At 40.0% G+C, this 16982-nt stretch overlaps 1 protein-coding gene across 1 annotated transcript in view; it reads right to left on the bottom strand.

The window, feature by feature from the left end:
* The window catches only part of LOC102296692 (calcium-binding mitochondrial carrier protein Aralar2), a 55412-nt gene extending 42897 nt beyond the window's left edge, over nucleotides 1–12515 (bottom strand). Inside the window, exons 1-5 of the mRNA XM_014335596.2 lie at nucleotides 12421–12515; nucleotides 10834–10887; nucleotides 10531–10673; nucleotides 3993–4108; nucleotides 41–180 (exon numbers count right to left, since the gene is read on the bottom strand). Of these exons, the coding sequence (XP_014191082.1) occupies nucleotides 41–180; nucleotides 3993–4108; nucleotides 10531–10673; nucleotides 10834–10887; nucleotides 12421–12432 (465 nt within the window). The 5' untranslated portion in view covers nucleotides 12433–12515. The remainder of the gene's footprint in view (nucleotides 1–40; nucleotides 181–3992; nucleotides 4109–10530; nucleotides 10674–10833; nucleotides 10888–12420) is intronic.
* Between the last annotated feature and the right edge of the window lie 4467 nt (nucleotides 12516–16982).

Raw genomic sequence — 16982 nt, 5'->3', positions numbered from 1 at the left:
AAAAAAAAAAAAGAGAGCAGGAGCTCGGCATGAAACCTACCAGGAGGAACTGGGTGAACTCTCCGTAGCTGAGCTGCTTGTTCCTCTTGGTGCCAAAGTGCAGCCATATAAACTCACAGTCCCAGTTGAAGGGGATGTGCTGGTGGATGGTCGTCTGGCCAAAAACCTGCTTCACATCCTCTACAGAGGAGACAATAAATGAGATAAAACATTATTTGTAATATTATTTATTTCCTCCATTAACAAGATGCAATAAGCTGATCCTGCAGACCATTGATATTACAATAACAATGCTATTTGTCATCATTAGTATATTGTTAATTAACCTCTGCAAGTGCTCAGGCCAAAGTTACTTCTAACTACATTCTGTTGATTAGGTCCATCTGTAACTATAGCAACTCCACGGAGTAGTGGTGAACAAATTCACCCCTTTGTGTATTTCTAGTGCCGGCCCCGAGCCCAAAGATCTGTGCCAAAACAAATATGTGGATCTATCCACTGTGGTGACCTCTTGGGAAATAAGGGAGAAGTTGATAGTGTGTGGGTTCATCTGTGAATATGTGTCATTTTCTAACAGCTCATATTTTACTAGTGGAATCCTAAATTGGCACTCCAAGAATCCCAAACTGAGAACTACAGGAGACGTCTGAAACAGCAAAGATGGTAGTAGAAGTTTAATTTGCAAAAACTGCACGTTTGTGCAAAGTTTTCACATCTGACTGCTGAGTGTAAACATGCAGTTATGTCCTGGTGTCCACTGAAAGAAAAGTCAAGTAAATACAGAAAAATTTCAACCTAATGTGCGCTAACTATTGCATGTTCCAGATGACAATAAAGTAGTTCTTCTACAAAATAACTGCCCATACAAGTTTCAGTATGGCTGCCAAGAGGCGAGACTCGCTCTAGAATAACTTTGATAACATGGAAGCACTTAAGCACAAGTGCCTTCGACTTTTAAAGAAACTTGGTAAATGAACCTTGCTCTGCTGCCCTATTGACTTCTTGTAAAACAGAGACTATTTAAACAAAATGCAGCAACCAGCGAGGCAAAGCAAAAGCATACCAGCTTTTCCTCGAACCTTTAACAATTACAGATCGCACCGCACTTTTAAGGCTAATGGCCGTGCGTCGTATGAGGCCTCCATTAAATAAAAATCCATCCACGGTTTCTTCCTGTTCAGGTTTTTAGTTTGCTCTAATTAAGACCTCAAATCTGAATGCTGCAAAGTCGTGTGAGTCAAGCCTTAACAAATAGCATGTGTTTCCTGACTTCTGGTTAACATTAGTAATTATTTCATTTCCCCCCCTCCAAAATAAATAAAGAAATAAAATAAAAAATGCGCAATTGTTGCTGACAAAATGTCAACGTCAATCTCGCGAATACAATTCTGCTCTGATTGAGACTTAAGTTCCCCTAAATCAGTGGTGAATGACACATGGCAGAACTTGTTCGAGCTGTGTAGGCTCTGTATTGAGAAGGAAAGGCTTTTCTTCTCACTTATGTTCCTCTGCCTGAACCCTCTAAGCCTCTGCAGCCAGTGGAGTGGAGAGACACTGAACATGAGTCCTAAATTACAGCCTTACTAAAGAAACAAAAACAAACCAATAGAGCGACCTGTTTCTTATTACCAAACAGGCTGCGCTGAAGGAGTGGAGAAAGGAAAAAGGAGGAAAGAAACTATTTTTTTTCCTTTTTTCTTTTTTTTTACAGAAAGGGAGGGAAATAGAGAGTGAGTGAGTGAGAGAGAGGGAGAGAAAAGAAAGGTAATATTTACTTCAGCCCAGCATTACCTTCTGAAGGAAGACAGCTTGTGTGTGTGTGTATGTGTGTGTTTCTTTACACTTTAATGAGGCAATAAATATACAGCCTTTAATTCTTTAAAGGACAGGCCGCTCCCGAGTGTGACGTTTATATTATCAGCTTTTATAGACCTGTCAACACTCAGACCTCTTTAAGTCTTTTTTTCCCTCCCCACCTTTCTTCTTCTTCTTCTCCTGTTTTTTTGTCTTTCTGGCGGAGCTACAAATGCATTTATACGCTATGTTACGTTGCAGTTTTTATGGAGTCAACTTTCCAGCAAATTATGCATTTATATTTTTTACGTGCTACAAATTCTGAGCAATGCGCCGCCCTTGTACTTAACACAAAACTGCTCGGGTTATTATCGAATAATAATAAAAAATATAAAAATGGCCTGACAGAAAAACTAAATGAAATTTGGAAAAAAAAAACAGAAATCGGACTACAGACATTTATTACACGGGGAAAACAAACAGGGCTTTAATGCGGCACGAGCTGCAGTTATGAATGCTTTTAATAGGTAATAAAAGAAAGGAGTTCTTATTTCTGTGCCTGGCTTGGTGAGGCTGTTTAATCAAATGAGTGGCATGAATAGTGAAAAAGAGAGCAGGAGTAAAAAAAAAAAAGAAAAAATCTGCAATGTGTCACAATAAAGCAACTTTGACAAGCCTATAATCTCAGCCACCAGTTATTTGCTTTTCTTGGTGAACACGGTCGCCCGATGCAAGTGGCAGACGTTGCAGCCAGTGTTTATGCGTTGCACGATGTGTGCTATGTTTTTCGTACAATTTTCCACTCGTACGCAAGTCTCATAACTCGCAAGTTTTGGGATATTCATTAACCTTTGGGAGACTCAGAAAAACAGCAGACCTTTTAATTGCCACCAAGACAACGTCACTCTAATTGATCCTTTTAAATATGAAAATTTACATATGTGCATATATAATCACCCGCAATGATCTTGCACCCTGTCGACAGCAACAATTAAAATGAAATTCACTTACTCTTCCCCTGTTTGCGAGCGGGATGTGTGCACTGCATTTCAAATCAAGCCTAATGTGCCAACACCTCGCACACCTACAGAAGGCTGGCATTAGACTTGTTTAAATCAATTAGGCAAATGTGAAATGAGCAACGAGTACAAATGTCTTCCCTTTTCACCTACGAGCTTCCAGGCATCACAGTAATGGTGCCAATCATGCACACACACACACACACACACACACACACACACACACACACACACACACACACACACAGAGCCACCCACCCCCTCCTCCATCTTCATCTGCATCCCGTAGTTTCCGCCAAACCTCTCCAACGCCGACCCTAACCTCATTTCTGCAGATAAGCTACCAGACCACGTACAGTATTTTTGTTTGTGGATGCAGCTCTAACAGAACAGACAAGTTGAGGTCAGACTCCCCCCCCACCCAACCCTCCACTCCCCGCACCTCCACATAAACAAAGGAGGACTGCACGAAAACTTCTTCAGGGCACATTTAAGAGGAGCGCGCTGCCTGAATAAGTCTTTGGTAAATGTCAGCGAATGAGGTTCAGTGTTCAGACCTGAACTTTGTCTCACTTTACATAATAACATTATTGCTACGATTCAATAAATCGTCACTTCTATTAAGTCCTGATTAGTTTTGTGAGCTGGTATCATCCTCAACATGATACGAACGCACAACCTGAGGAAACTGCAACATTAGAAAGAGTAGAAAAGGTTTTCCCAGTGTTTCTTTTTTTGTCTCTCCAGATTTTGTTTTACTTGAACTAAGAACACATGTGTCGAGCAAATGACTTACCTGACAATATATAACAAAGACAACGATGCTTTTCTCATGATTGAAACTGCGGTACGTGTGATAAGAATATCAATACCATAACAGGAACAGTTTAAAATGAGCACAAAATACGCGTCTGTACCAGAAGTGATCATAACTTTCTGAGCTTTTTACTTTGAGCAGTGAATCAGTATACACTTTTAAAGTTTATCACAATATCTACTACATGCATCAGAATCAGGATCAGAATTATGTTTAGTAAAAATAAAATATGTTTAATAAAAAAAACTGTGGTACGGAAATTGATTGTCTGGCATTTACATCAGATTTGCACAGTAGATGCATCTGTGCAAACTTAACTACAGCTAAAGGTTAACTTGTAAATCAGATGCAGAGTTACTTACCAAAAGTGGTAATCCCAATGCCCGTTTTATCAAACAGCAGGAAGGTAACCATGAAAAGTGAGTCTGGGGCACACAGCACCGATTCAAATGCTACAAACTCCTGAAAGGAGATCAAGCTAGGAGAGAGAAGGACAGAGGGAAAGAGGATAAGTAGGTCTGTAACAGACGGTTAAATGCTGCCATTTGAGCTGATTCATTACTGTGGTACGTTGTGTTTCAGGTTCCCTGTATAAATACTTCATCGGCTACGCATGTGATCATTGAGTCTTTGATATTCAATTAGCCATGTAATACATAATAAAGACTTAAGCGTAAATTACACTAATGAAATGAAATATTAAATAAAATAATTAAAAAAAACAAGTGATTTTTACACAGCATTAAACTGTAGACACCGTCATAATTACTGCCACACAGTGGCAAACCAGCACACTTGGACAAGCTATCAATCTGCGCAACACGTAATTCAAGCAGCCTTTTATCCTTTTAGTCTGTTATTCCATATGTAATGTAATAAAATCATCGAGTGTGACAGCAAGAAAATAAAACATTTTTAAAAGCTCAGTGTGTGTTCCCAGTCTGCGCTGGCAGCTAACACTGAGAGGGCCAACTTTACACCACACAAAAAAGGCTTAAAATAGGACGTTTCACATGCAGAGTGTGCCATTTTAAACAAGCAGACAGGTGTGCAGGGGCTTGGGAGCCAGTTAAGGACATCAACATAAATTTAATATAAGGTGAGGCCATTATGTGAAAGCCAACAGGAGCCATGGCGAAAAACGAGAAAATGAAGGGTGAACTTTGTTTGCCACAACACTATGAGACGAGCTGAAAGTCTAGTTTTCCTATTACAGCACTTCATCTCTTTGTCACTGCTTTCCTAGAAGCCTCAATAGAGGTACACACGTCCACATGTACCATCAGCAAGCAAAAAAATAAACACAAAAACACTGCCTATGTGTGAGCCCACTGAGAGCCCCCTCAGGAAAGTCCCACTGTGGAGAACTGGACCACGCAGTCTAGCCTTTATATAGGCCCTGGTTCACAGTTGCCCTAAGTCCATTATGAATTTCACAAATGGATCTGATAATTACAGGAAGGGTCAGCGTTAATGAGCAGTCCCCGAGCATCCATCTATTAAACCCATTTCAATTTCCGAGGGGGAGTGTGGCAAGGAAGGAGGGGGGGCAGTGATTGCATTTTCCTTGTTGTTGTAATTAATTATGTTACTGATGAAATTTAGAGGTGTTTGTTTGGCCTTTAGAGTTTAGGTTTCAGGCTTGTGTGCATTTATATATACACAAAGTATAGGTTTATAACCAGAAAAAGACTGCAGTATAGAAGACTGGAGGAGGAGGCGTCGACAGAAAGTAGTGCTTTAGGAACTTATTCTTAAACATGAATCCCAGAGATCTTTCATAAAGCAGCGCTTGGATAAAAGCTTTATAGTCTTTTGAATGCAGTCTTCAAAACTACTTTTTCTCCCTTCCAACATTCGTGAAAAACCCAACGAGGCAAAGCGGCAGCGACAAAAGACACAGATTAATACCTGCTTTCAATAAAAACCCAGAAATACATTTCGAAAGATAGCATCGATACATTTCGAGAAAGGCATTGTGTGTGTGCTGGAAAGGGAGCCGCTCAAGAACAAAGGGAAGTGTGGAGAGGGGATAAAAGTGAGCGTACGGTTTCTCCTCAGCGGCAACTGAAATCAGCTGTCATTGTTTCAAAGGCAAGGCTAATTGTTTTATTAACTAAGCAGGTAGTTCTTAAGAGCAGGCCCCCGCTGATGGTAAGTAGGTGGAAGGGGGCACAAAAGCTCACTGCAGAGTCCGGGGATCTACTGTTAAAAACAAGGCTAATACCCTCGCCGCTCACACTGCTGGAATACTCACAAACTCTCCAACACCTCGCCGATCCTGTGCGACACGTGCACAGCACACTCGCAGGTTAATAAAAGGAATTTAAGCAAGCACAGCCTCAAAGACTCACAGAGAATCGCTGTTTTGAGATGGAAACAAGGGAAAATGTCAGCTATGTGTTTTTGGAGTTCTTTTCACTCGCATCAATTTGCATGCACGCTGGTCATCCCGTCTGTGTTTTCCCAGACATGGATAATCAGGATATTAGTGTAACCGAGAGGGCCGTTGATCAAGAAAGGGATTGGACCACGGGGGTGGGGAGGGGTCCAGACAAGATCCAGGGGGCATCTCCGTAAAGCGCACTGAAAAACATTCCACGTGCTCATAAGCATTTACACACAACTCTGCAGCCGGGGATGAAGCTTATGATGGTTGATTAGCAAGCGCCATGACGGCTGCAAAATGATTACCATGAGGGGAAAAAAAGGGGGGGGGAGGGTTGCATCATTTTTTGCTATGCAGACTCAAACCCTGACGAGACCGCTCAATAATCAAATCAACCAACAGCATCTACCAACCATCAACTGCTATGGCATGTGTCCAGGGCTGCCCCATCCATGTTTGCAGGCTGGGATGAACCGCGGAAGACGGGGCTAATGTGATACTCCTCATTTGCTTACTTTACTCCATGGGATTTGTTAAATCCTTTAAACAGCAATATTTATGAGATGTATTACATGACAAAGGCTTGCATGTGTATCTATGGATGACAGCTGAATGACACTTTTGTCATGATGCCAATTCAATGCAGTTTAAACTGTCTCCGATATGCCTGTCTGACATTACAGCTATATTCCACATATATATGTTTATCTCATCTTCATCACCCAGCTTTTACTTCTGTCTTCTCTCAGCAGGCATTTAAATACACAAAAAATATACAAAAAAACCCAGGCTTGGAAATACTGTTTACAAGTAACATAAATGCATGGTGTTGCTGTGGCCCGGCTGATAGAAAGACAGCTCTCCTTCGTTGATAGTAGTGGGGGAGAGGGGCCTAGAGGGGCTTCAATAATCCCCTGTCCGTGGCATCTTGGCACTGTTACTGACAGCCTTCCACCCACCTAGAGAACACTTGCACACAGACACACCCCAAAAACCCCACATACACACACACACACACGCAGGTGAGCGGTATGTGTTCGGCTTCTAGGAGTGGACACCCACCAGTCCAAGTCCAGAATGCTCGCAGCCTCTGGAAGACTGCTATTTTCCCAGCACGCTCCCTTAACAAAGTTTTTTCTTTTTTTTCCCCCAAACCTCCAAGAGTCTATGGGTGGAAGTGTTTTTTTTTCACACTTGAACAGATGCTTCTATCAAAATATCAGGGGGAAGAAGGAACGGATAGAAAGGTAGGGAGTCGGAAAGAGGCGAATGAAATAGAGGGAGCTCAGAGTGCATTGTAGTATGTGAGTGCAAAGAGAGAGTGATGATCAGATAGGAGGAATGTGCGAAAAGTCAAACAAGAAAAAGAGAGGACATAAATAAGTTGACTGAAAGAGAAAAATCTTTAAACCGTCTTCTAGGCCTGTATGTCAGGTCCCTGGAAATTGAGGCATCTCCACCCTCCAAAGCCCTGTTTCTGTTTCGCTCTCTCTTGATCTATCTATCTATCTATCTATCTATCTGTCTCTCTGTCTCACGGGGACGGCGAGAATAAGAGGGAGAAAAGTGATTTCCACATAACAGATTGTTAGGACTGTCACTATATCCCCTGATTTACACAGTCACAGAGAGGGAGACAGACAAATGTATTTTCACTGTTTACATTGCTCCCCCCCCCCATTCCACAAACATTGAGCCACTCAGATACACACTCACACACACATTGTGTAAGTAAAATTTCTCTCGCACAACACAAAAGTAAGCGAGCGTGCCACCTCCCATCCGACCCCCTGCTAAATCTATTATCCCCACACTCATCTTGCTGAAATGGAGTCCTACCTGGCAAAAACAGCAGCAGGCGCACTAGCTGCAAATACGCTGCACCTCATATACCGACCGAAACGTATTGTTCGCGAGTGTATTTGCATGAGATCGGGCATGCTGGATGAAAACCCAGCCGCTAAAGTGGCTTGTTTTGTCTTGCTCCTTGTTCTTTTCTGGAGCTTTGCACGGCTGAGTGCTTAAAAAGAGAAAACAAAAAAACTACGCAATTCTGTTTTCATGCTACAGGCGACGGCCCTGAGGCTGTCGCATCTCTACTTATTGTGTTTCTTCTGTGTTTGTGAGGTCTGCAGAATAATCATCTGGTCTCTTTTGCCTCATCAACTCGTTTGTCTGTTAAAGTTCAGGAAGAAAATAACACATCACAATGCACAGGCGTGTACAGCGACTATACGAAAAGAAAGTGAATCGCATCTAAACTAAGTCTAAACAATATTTGGAAGAAAAAAAAAGATTTTTTTTCTTTTAAAAATGACTCTTTTTCCTGTTTTGCCCCCATATCATTTCCATTCTCTTCCACAAAACCAAAATGAGGTTTAGATACAAAGCCTGGGCCATGGGTTCCTAATAGATTTACCCTGATGCCACGGCCACCATTTATCCTGCTCCAAAGCCGCACAATGCAACTGAGTGCTCCTGAATAGCATGGGCAATTACAGTGCATGTGTGATTTTTTTTCTCTCTCTCTGTGTATGTGTGTGCGTGCGTGCGTGCGTGCATGTGTGTGAGAGAGAGCATGCACGTTGCTCTCTCTTTTTCCAATTCCAAAAACCCCCACTACTCACATCTCACTGTCCTCTGTAAGTGCAGACACACACACACACATACACACACACACCTTAAAGCAGATGTAATAACATGAAACTACACAGCCATGTGCACTTTGCTCTTTGTAGAAGCCCAGGTGGTTACCATGGCAATGTGGGCCTTTTTTTTAAATCTTTTTTGACTTACCCTAACATTTTATTACCCATCATTATGTATCATTAAATACATACATATTAATGTAAAAAACAGGGGTGATGGGGATGGGAGGGGGGAGGCGTAAGTGTGAAATTAGGGGTGTATCTACAAAAAAGCCAACACCTGACAGGGGCCTTGGTGGTTTTGATGTCTCATTGCTATATAATTCATGTATGAACGTCCCCCTGTGCATTTCTTACACCAAAGGATTAAGTCATAGGTTTGTTTATAAAATGCAAAGTAACACTAGGAGGCTAGTCACACAAGATCAAAGGGATACATAATCCATGTACTAATAGCTTTAATAAGAGTCTATCATGAGCTTACCTCCTAGCAGGTGGCTTAATATTAATAAGGCTGAATACATTTGTGGTTCAAATAGGAAGTTCAGCCCGAAATCAAATGCGCATATGTTCCTGCAGCCTGAAGGGCAATTCATCTATCTAGTCTGTTTAGTTGTGGGATTAAATATAATGAACCTAAATGGCACTTGCAAAATAAACGAATAAATCAAATGAAATCATTAAAAACATGCAGCAGCAATGTCTCTTTTCCCGAAATAATAACCAGGTTGATCAAAAAAATGCAAAACTTTGCTGTGAGCAAGAACTATTTTCTTTCTCCAGTCTTGATCCACCAACCAAAAGAAACGTGCATCTAGCCAATGTCTGATTTAGGCTTCTGTGTTGAATCTATGCAACACCTACAACACAGCCTACGCAAGTGGTCAACGCAGTTGCCAACACACTATTTCGTGAGGAGTTTCTCACTTCAGTTTCATCCATTCTCTTCCAGCTAGTTCAAAACATGGCAGTAAGAGGAGCTGGAAATGCACAGGAGGAATCAATGGTACCAAACAGGCCTATCAGAGTCGCTGAGGCCTGCATTAGCATGACGTGTAACTACATTTCTAAGATTGTGCATGTAGGGCTTTAGAAAAGTTTGTGGTCATGACGTACCTATGGCATAAACTTAACACAGAGGTATTAATCCACTGTTATTCTACAGAGTGATATCGATGACATGTTGTGGTTAAGCAGAATAAAAGTAGTTCTTCCATGCTTTGAACACCACGAGCAAAGTGATATTTAGTTCTAATATATTCAAGAGAAAACAGACTTCCTATTTTTGATATCATCAAAACTAGCTACCCCAAAAAAAGAGTCTAGACCAGGGGTCCCCAATCCCAGTCCACGAGGGCCGATGTCCCTGCAGGTTTTAGATGTGTCCTTGATCCATCACAGCTGATTTAAATGGATAAATTACCTCCTCAACATGTCTTGAAGTTCTCCAGAGGCCTGGTAATGAACTAATCATGTGATTCAGGTGTGCTGACCCAGGGTGTCAAACATAAGGTCCAGAAGCCAGAATCAACCTGGCAAAGACTCCAGTCTGGCCCACTAGATAGATTTGGCAAATAAGAAGGGCATACATTTTGGACTTTTATTTGTATTTTAATAGGCTTTGCTGCTTCTCTCTCCTATTAATGAAATTGAAATTACATCTTTTTCTTATATTGAAACATCTCAGTCAAATGTGTAGTTAAACTTCTGGTGACTTCTAAGATCAAAGTAGAGTGTAATCTCTGGTTTAGAGCCCTTAAGCAAGATAAAAATATCCACAAAAATATCTACCCTCCTAGAATTGTCTACAAAACCCTACATATGTGAAATTTTCATTGCCTAAAAGATAAATGGTACACTGACCCATCTTTCTTCTGGTCCACCACTCCAGCCAGCAGATTTGTGGCCTCATTGGTCAGCAGAATGTCCATGTGAGCATGGAGGAAACGGCTCACAAAGTCCTGCGCCGACATGAAGTATTCCTCATTCTTCTTGACGCTGGCATACTGTAAAACAGAACATTTTTTTATAAAAAATAAAGACACAAGGCTGAGCTTTAGAAATTCATTTAAAAAAAGAAAAGAAACCTAAATCAAAAGATGGGAGAAAACCTTTGAAACTAGGCAAACTCAAAAAAGAGAACAAAACATATAAGTCAAATCCCACCTTTTCAAAAATGGCTTTCAACTCAGTGGGGTCGGCCCTCCTAGGCAGAACTGCCTGCAAAATGATGAGAGAATGTTTTGTGAATAGACATACCAAACCTATATCATCATCTGAGCCGGTCCTGGTGAGCCACATTGTAGAACAATGTTTTTTTTCTTTTTGGCTACTGGCTTGTAAACAAAGCTTTGTCTGTCTGCAACCACCTCTTACACACTGGAATGCTTTTAATCACATACCTGTGATCACATATTGTACAGTCAAGGTTTCTTAATTAGCTTTTTATGTTATTTTTATTGTTTTAGACAATATTTCTTAGGGCAAGGATGTCAAACTCATTTTACATGGTGGGCCACTTTGATCTTAAGTGGGCCGGAGCAGTGAAACTCCCCTTTCACTCAGTGTAAAGAAGTTTAACAACACATTTAGCTGTGAAGTCTTAATATAAGAAAAATACTTCATTTCAACAGTATTTCTTAGTTTTTCTAGAGAATAAAGAAATACTGCTGTGAGAAATGAAAGAAATGTGTCAGCGTGACTTAAATTGTAACAACTGAATTTGTAAAATTACAGAAAAATGAAAAGTGATATAAAAAAATATCAGACTGTTTTTTAGTGTAGACGATTGTAAAATAAATAAATAAATAAATAAATCTACAGTAAAAAAAAACAGGCAATTTTCTGTCATTTAATTCTATATCTATTACTTATGTACGGTGGTGTAGTATGATTATCCAGAGGTAAAGTTTTCATAAGTAAGAGAAGCAGCAAAACTTAATAAAATACAAATAAAAGTCCAAAATCTGTGCCTTTCTTCTGATTTGCCAAAGCTGTCTAGTGGGCCAGATTGGAGTCTTTGCCGGGCTGATTCTGGACTCTGGACCTTATGTTTGACACCCCTGTCTAAAGGGAATGAATTATATATGTTGTCTATAGGTTTCTACATTTAGTTAAAGCCTCTGAAAAAAGTTTGTGAAACCTTTAGAAGAAACGTCAGTACCTCCCGTCTCAGATAAGAGCTACACACACAGCTGTAGGTGATGATGATGGTGTCAAAAAACATGTTAGAAGTTTCCTCCGCTCTGCGGGAACTTCTGCACCCGGTGGGGCGTTCATAACAGAAACGCCACAACTTGTAGCATGATGCTATCCAAGGTTACCGGTGACTACAACCGACTTTTTATTAAGTAAGGTGGAGAAGAGGCCTGGGAGGAACAAGGTGGAGTTAGAAAAAGGAAAGGAAAAAAAGGAGTGAAGGAAGCGATAGCATCATTGCTGCATTTTACATCACTGTGGAAACACCACTTCATTCAGCTCATAATAAAAAATGCTGCAAGCCAAATATTCACCAACTAGCTAACCGGGACCAGTAAAGTCTCAATGTCATTACCGTGTGGTCAGTGTTAAAGTCTAGCACATCCTATTAGCTGGCTAACCGGCAGTTAGCGAGCCCTCCTCCGGGCAAACGTCATGACAGGCGGAGGGCTTCGGGCCGCACACCCCCTGCACCGGGCACACATCACCGACAAGGCGACAGCTCCTGCCAGCAACACGGGGAGGTGACGTGGGGAAAACTAAGCAGCTGCTTACCTTTGTTGCCATGCTAAAGCGAGCTCACTGTCAGATAGTCCTGATCACTTCCTCCTGCGTGACGGCGTTCCCATGGAGATTACGCGCCGGTGCAGTGCCAAAGGAAGGTGAAAGAGGATCAACCGCGCACGTGGTGCGGGCCGTGGAAGGTCGGGTTGTTTTTTTGTTTTTTCAAATTGTATTTGTTTTATTTTTTATTTTATGCATTTACAGAGAGAAAGTTCTCTTGTTGGTACTCTGTCTTGTATTAATCTATTACACACTCCCAAGATCCATAGGATGCATAAGGCATAGGATGGCGCACAAGGCCCTGATAATATGTGCATGTACTTTGGATAGCTAAGGAGTCTAAATATTTGTTTTGCCACTTTGCAAAGAAGACATTCACTATAAAATCAGTTTAGGCTTTGTCCCAGACACTAAGGTGTCACGCGCTAAGCTCATTTTGAAGTTACAACTCAAAATAATCATCCATTCCTTTATAATCCTTATCCAATAAAACTTAACACACTTATTTTGACCTTTTGGCTCATATACAAACATGCATACGTACACTCACTATCAGAATTTGTTTGCCACCAGCATAGCTGTATGTAAAGAAATAGTCACATCATCATAAGTATATTGTGATGATTTCTTGTCATTTTTCTGTAAAACACATTGGAAAACTTGGAAAAGCTTTAATATGAAACATAATCATGTTTGTGTGGGCTTATTCTTACATGCGCCAACTATCTATTGTACTGAGCAACAGAGATCTGTAGACATCAGTGTGAAAGCCTCAGTTCCTTCCTCCAGCCTTTTCTTTCCTTGCAGCAAATGGTTCCTATACTTTATATCCAGCTTTTCTAGCCCATCTGTGTCTTGTGCCAGGAGGGAAAAGGTACAGAGAGAATTTCATGACTACAAAAGCAAAGGTTAACATTACTCACAGCATAAAAACAATTTAAAAGGGAGCAAAAGGGCTCTAATGGCCCGACAGTCTTCAAAGAAAATGTATTTTGCGCTCAAAATAATTCATAGCTTTTTGCTGGTGGCTTTTCAGCTTCCCGGAGACCCAGCATGAACCACTGTATTTTTCCCAGCAGGCTCCCTGCTCCTCGCAAAATGGCCTTCACCAGGGCATACCTTGCATCCCCTCCAAATATTGACAGCACCGGGTCCATCGCTTATTGGAAAAATGGCTGTAAGTAATGTTTTATCAGCCGATGCAATCTCCACACCTGTATTTTCTCCTGTCATATGACAATATTTGACAAGATTAATGATTTGATCCAGTGACTTATTTCCCATCACTGTCAGTCTGCTGCAAACAACTCGCTTGCTTGTGGCATTTAGTAAAAAAAAAGCATGTAGTAGCATTTTCATTTGTATTATTCATGAACTGCAAAGTTTGTATGAGATGTGCAAACTAGTGTGTAGCAGCTTAGACATGAAACTCGTGATTTTTTTAACAAGGTAATTCCTTTAAAAAAAAAATCCCACTGGGCGAAATTACTTTGCTTGTCAAGCCTTGTAGAAAGGAAACCAACAATGATTGTGCCAACCACCAAAAAAGCAAGCGGGTTAAAAATAAACCTTGCAACCTTTGAACTTCCACGGCTTGAGGGGTCTCCTGCCCACGTCGCCGAGGACTCACGTGTCCTGACAGCTTGAGCGATGAGTGGCGGACGGCTGTCTCAATCCGCCTCCTCCTATTTTTAACCCACACTAAACACAGAGCTTCGAAAATAGGCTCGAGCTCTAAACAAATGATTAATAGGGCACTTAGGGTCTCCCCACTGACCCGTGTGTCCCTATTAACAGCCAATAACACAGGCCCTTTGGGGTCAAAAGGTTTAAAGACTTTCTAATAAAAGTAGCAGAGACATGGGGATGTGTTTTGGAGGAGAAAAAGTTTTGTCTCAGTTTGAAATGCTGACAAGTTAATAATCCCTTCTCAAATGGCCCCACCGCAGTAAAATGGCCAGTTTGTTCTTACTTTTTATTGCTATCATCTGTCAGTCACTCACATCTTTTTTTCTGCCTCTTCTTAAGTGGACTGAAAGAGCTAAAACAGCTTTACAGTAATGTTCTTGCTGGGGCTTTATTCTCCTTCCCCACTCTTTCTTTTCTTTTTTGGATGAATGTGAATTCTTATTGTAGTTTTAGGAAGGAAATGCCTAATGGATTCCCAAAGACGTATTCATGACATGGTAATGAGATTCAAATTTGTAAGACGTTTTTACCTGAAAAAAAAGAGGAGTGTGGTTGTGGCAGTGGCTTTGTCCTGTTTTCCACAGCTAAAGAATGCAATTTTTCTGTCACTCTCACTATTCCTAATGCCATTTTGAAATGTATGTGATGAAGATACAAAACCAAAGAGAGCTTAAAAGTGGAAACATCACAGTAATGCACTGATGTGTCGCTTGTCATAACTGGGTTTCCTAGGGTTGATGTAGAGCACGGGTCAGTGGTAAGTTATATCCTGAAAATGTAATGCTTCAAATTGTTATCATTGCACTCGTATATTTTTATCAGTAATGAAAATATACGAGCAGAAGAAGAATATAAGAAATGTTTCTGGCAGGTAGATGTTCCAGTGTGAAAGAGATATTTTACAGGATTTTACAACCTCAGAAAATTATTTCTTCATGTAAAAAATATCAGAGTACTGTGCTGTATAATATGGATAGCTTTTGGTTGCCATTGTATTTTTACTCTTTTTATACTACTATAGTTTATTTCCAAATGAATTAGGTTATTTGCTCTATTTACTTTAAAATGTATTCAAATGCTGTACCTCTGTGTCTGTAAAAGCACAATTCCCTGTGCTGAACACAAGCTGAGTCTAAATCTGGATGTCCTAACCTATTTTTTCTGGATTCAGTTTCTTCTCTTTCTTTAACTGTGACCAGATATCAGCTCTTATAAGTAAATACGTTTATTTATATAGCGCTTTTCAGGAACAAAGGTTACAAAGTGCTTTATAATATAAAATAAGATAAAGCAATTAAAACATAATATAAGGAAGCCTTCAAAGGTGGATCTGAAGCTTTTTCTACTCCTTGTACTCCACTGTAGCAGTAATGGCGCTGTAGTCAACATTTTCAGCAACATCAGCTGTGGCCAGGTGTAATTAATTGCCACAGGGGTTTGGTCATGGTGGCCGGTTGCTAGCTAAACCGTCTGTGTGATGTGTTTTCACTATGGTAAACACGTCACAGAACCACAGCAATCCGTTTAAATAAAACATGTCTGAAATAACCAACACAATTCAGCTTAATTAATCATTTAAAACACTGAAATTTCCACAAGTCTTTGTCCTTGCCTGCACTGAATATTTTACATAATCTGTACAATCTCCTTGGAATGCAATACATTTTTACAGAAAAGTTTCATTTCTGTACAATTACTGTTATTCAGTACTGAATGAGATTTAATACAGCATTGTTTTGTGTGACTTAACTGAAAATGAGTATACTGTAATCTTTTTTCTACATAATTGTACAAGGTTTTCTGCTATGCCGGGGGAGTTTGTTACACACTGTACACCTAATGCATCCAATATCAGTGAACTGAAAATATTTGATGCCATAAAAAACGGGTTGAAAATTAGCCATAGGTTAATGTTGCTAAATCTAAATAAGTTCTTTCTTAATAGTAATAGAGGAGAAGAAAAGTGTTGGTACAGTGAACTAATGCTAATGTAATGTGCTCATGTTTACGTGTTGCATTTTATTTCTTTATTTTTCTTTTCGCTAAACTTCCATCCATTATTTTATTCTACTTATTACCTCATTATACTGACATGTGTGTTTGTGTATCTGGTAATCCAAAAAAAAGCAATTTAAAACATATTAGTAAGTCACAACATTACCTCACCACCAGAGAAGATCCTGAATACATCCAGAGATGCACAGAGATGTTATCTATAGTATTTTCACATGATTTTTTTTTTTAAATTCATTGAGGAAGGTATAAAGGTAAAAGAGTACCACTGTTACACATTAGTACAAAGGTAGAACATGTCTCTGATACTGCAAAGTGAAAATGTTGTTAATATAAAGGCTGGATTGAAAATGTTGGAAAGTCAAACAGGAAATATGGTTTTGTTTGTCTGTTTGTTTTTTAATGAGTTACTTTATCAATGAGGGACAGAAAGAAGAGCCCTTCAGGCTCATGTTGTAACACACCAAACCACTTTTTAAATGTACAGATGATTTTAATTTAAATTTTTTAATTTTGGCAAATTCATGTTGGCAAAATCTAATTGCATATTGATAACTGTGTATCCCTGACCTAACTTAAATCTTAATTCTTCCAATATAATAGTTTCTAAAATGGTTTCAGTTGATATTCTCAGTTTATCTTGCTCAAGGACACAACAGCACAATGGCTGCAAAACCTGTAACCACTTGATAATAACCGCCGCACTTCCGCTATAATTGTTTCCCCTGAGAACCAAAAAGATGCCAGAGTCTTTTCTTTTGTGCTCAATATTTGCAAAAATACAAACTCGGATATGAAACAAATTGCTCTGTGGAGGGGAAAAAAACATGCAAACTGGGAATGAGTATCGC

The sequence above is a fragment of the Haplochromis burtoni genome, unplaced genomic scaffold (genome assembly GCF_018398535.1).
Source record: "Haplochromis burtoni strain Fernald_Lab_line unplaced genomic scaffold, NCSU_Asbu1 Contig_116, whole genome shotgun sequence".
Taxonomy (NCBI): Eukaryota; Metazoa; Chordata; class Actinopteri; order Cichliformes; family Cichlidae; genus Haplochromis; species Haplochromis burtoni.
This window is presented reverse-complemented; position numbering and strand designations above follow the sequence as displayed.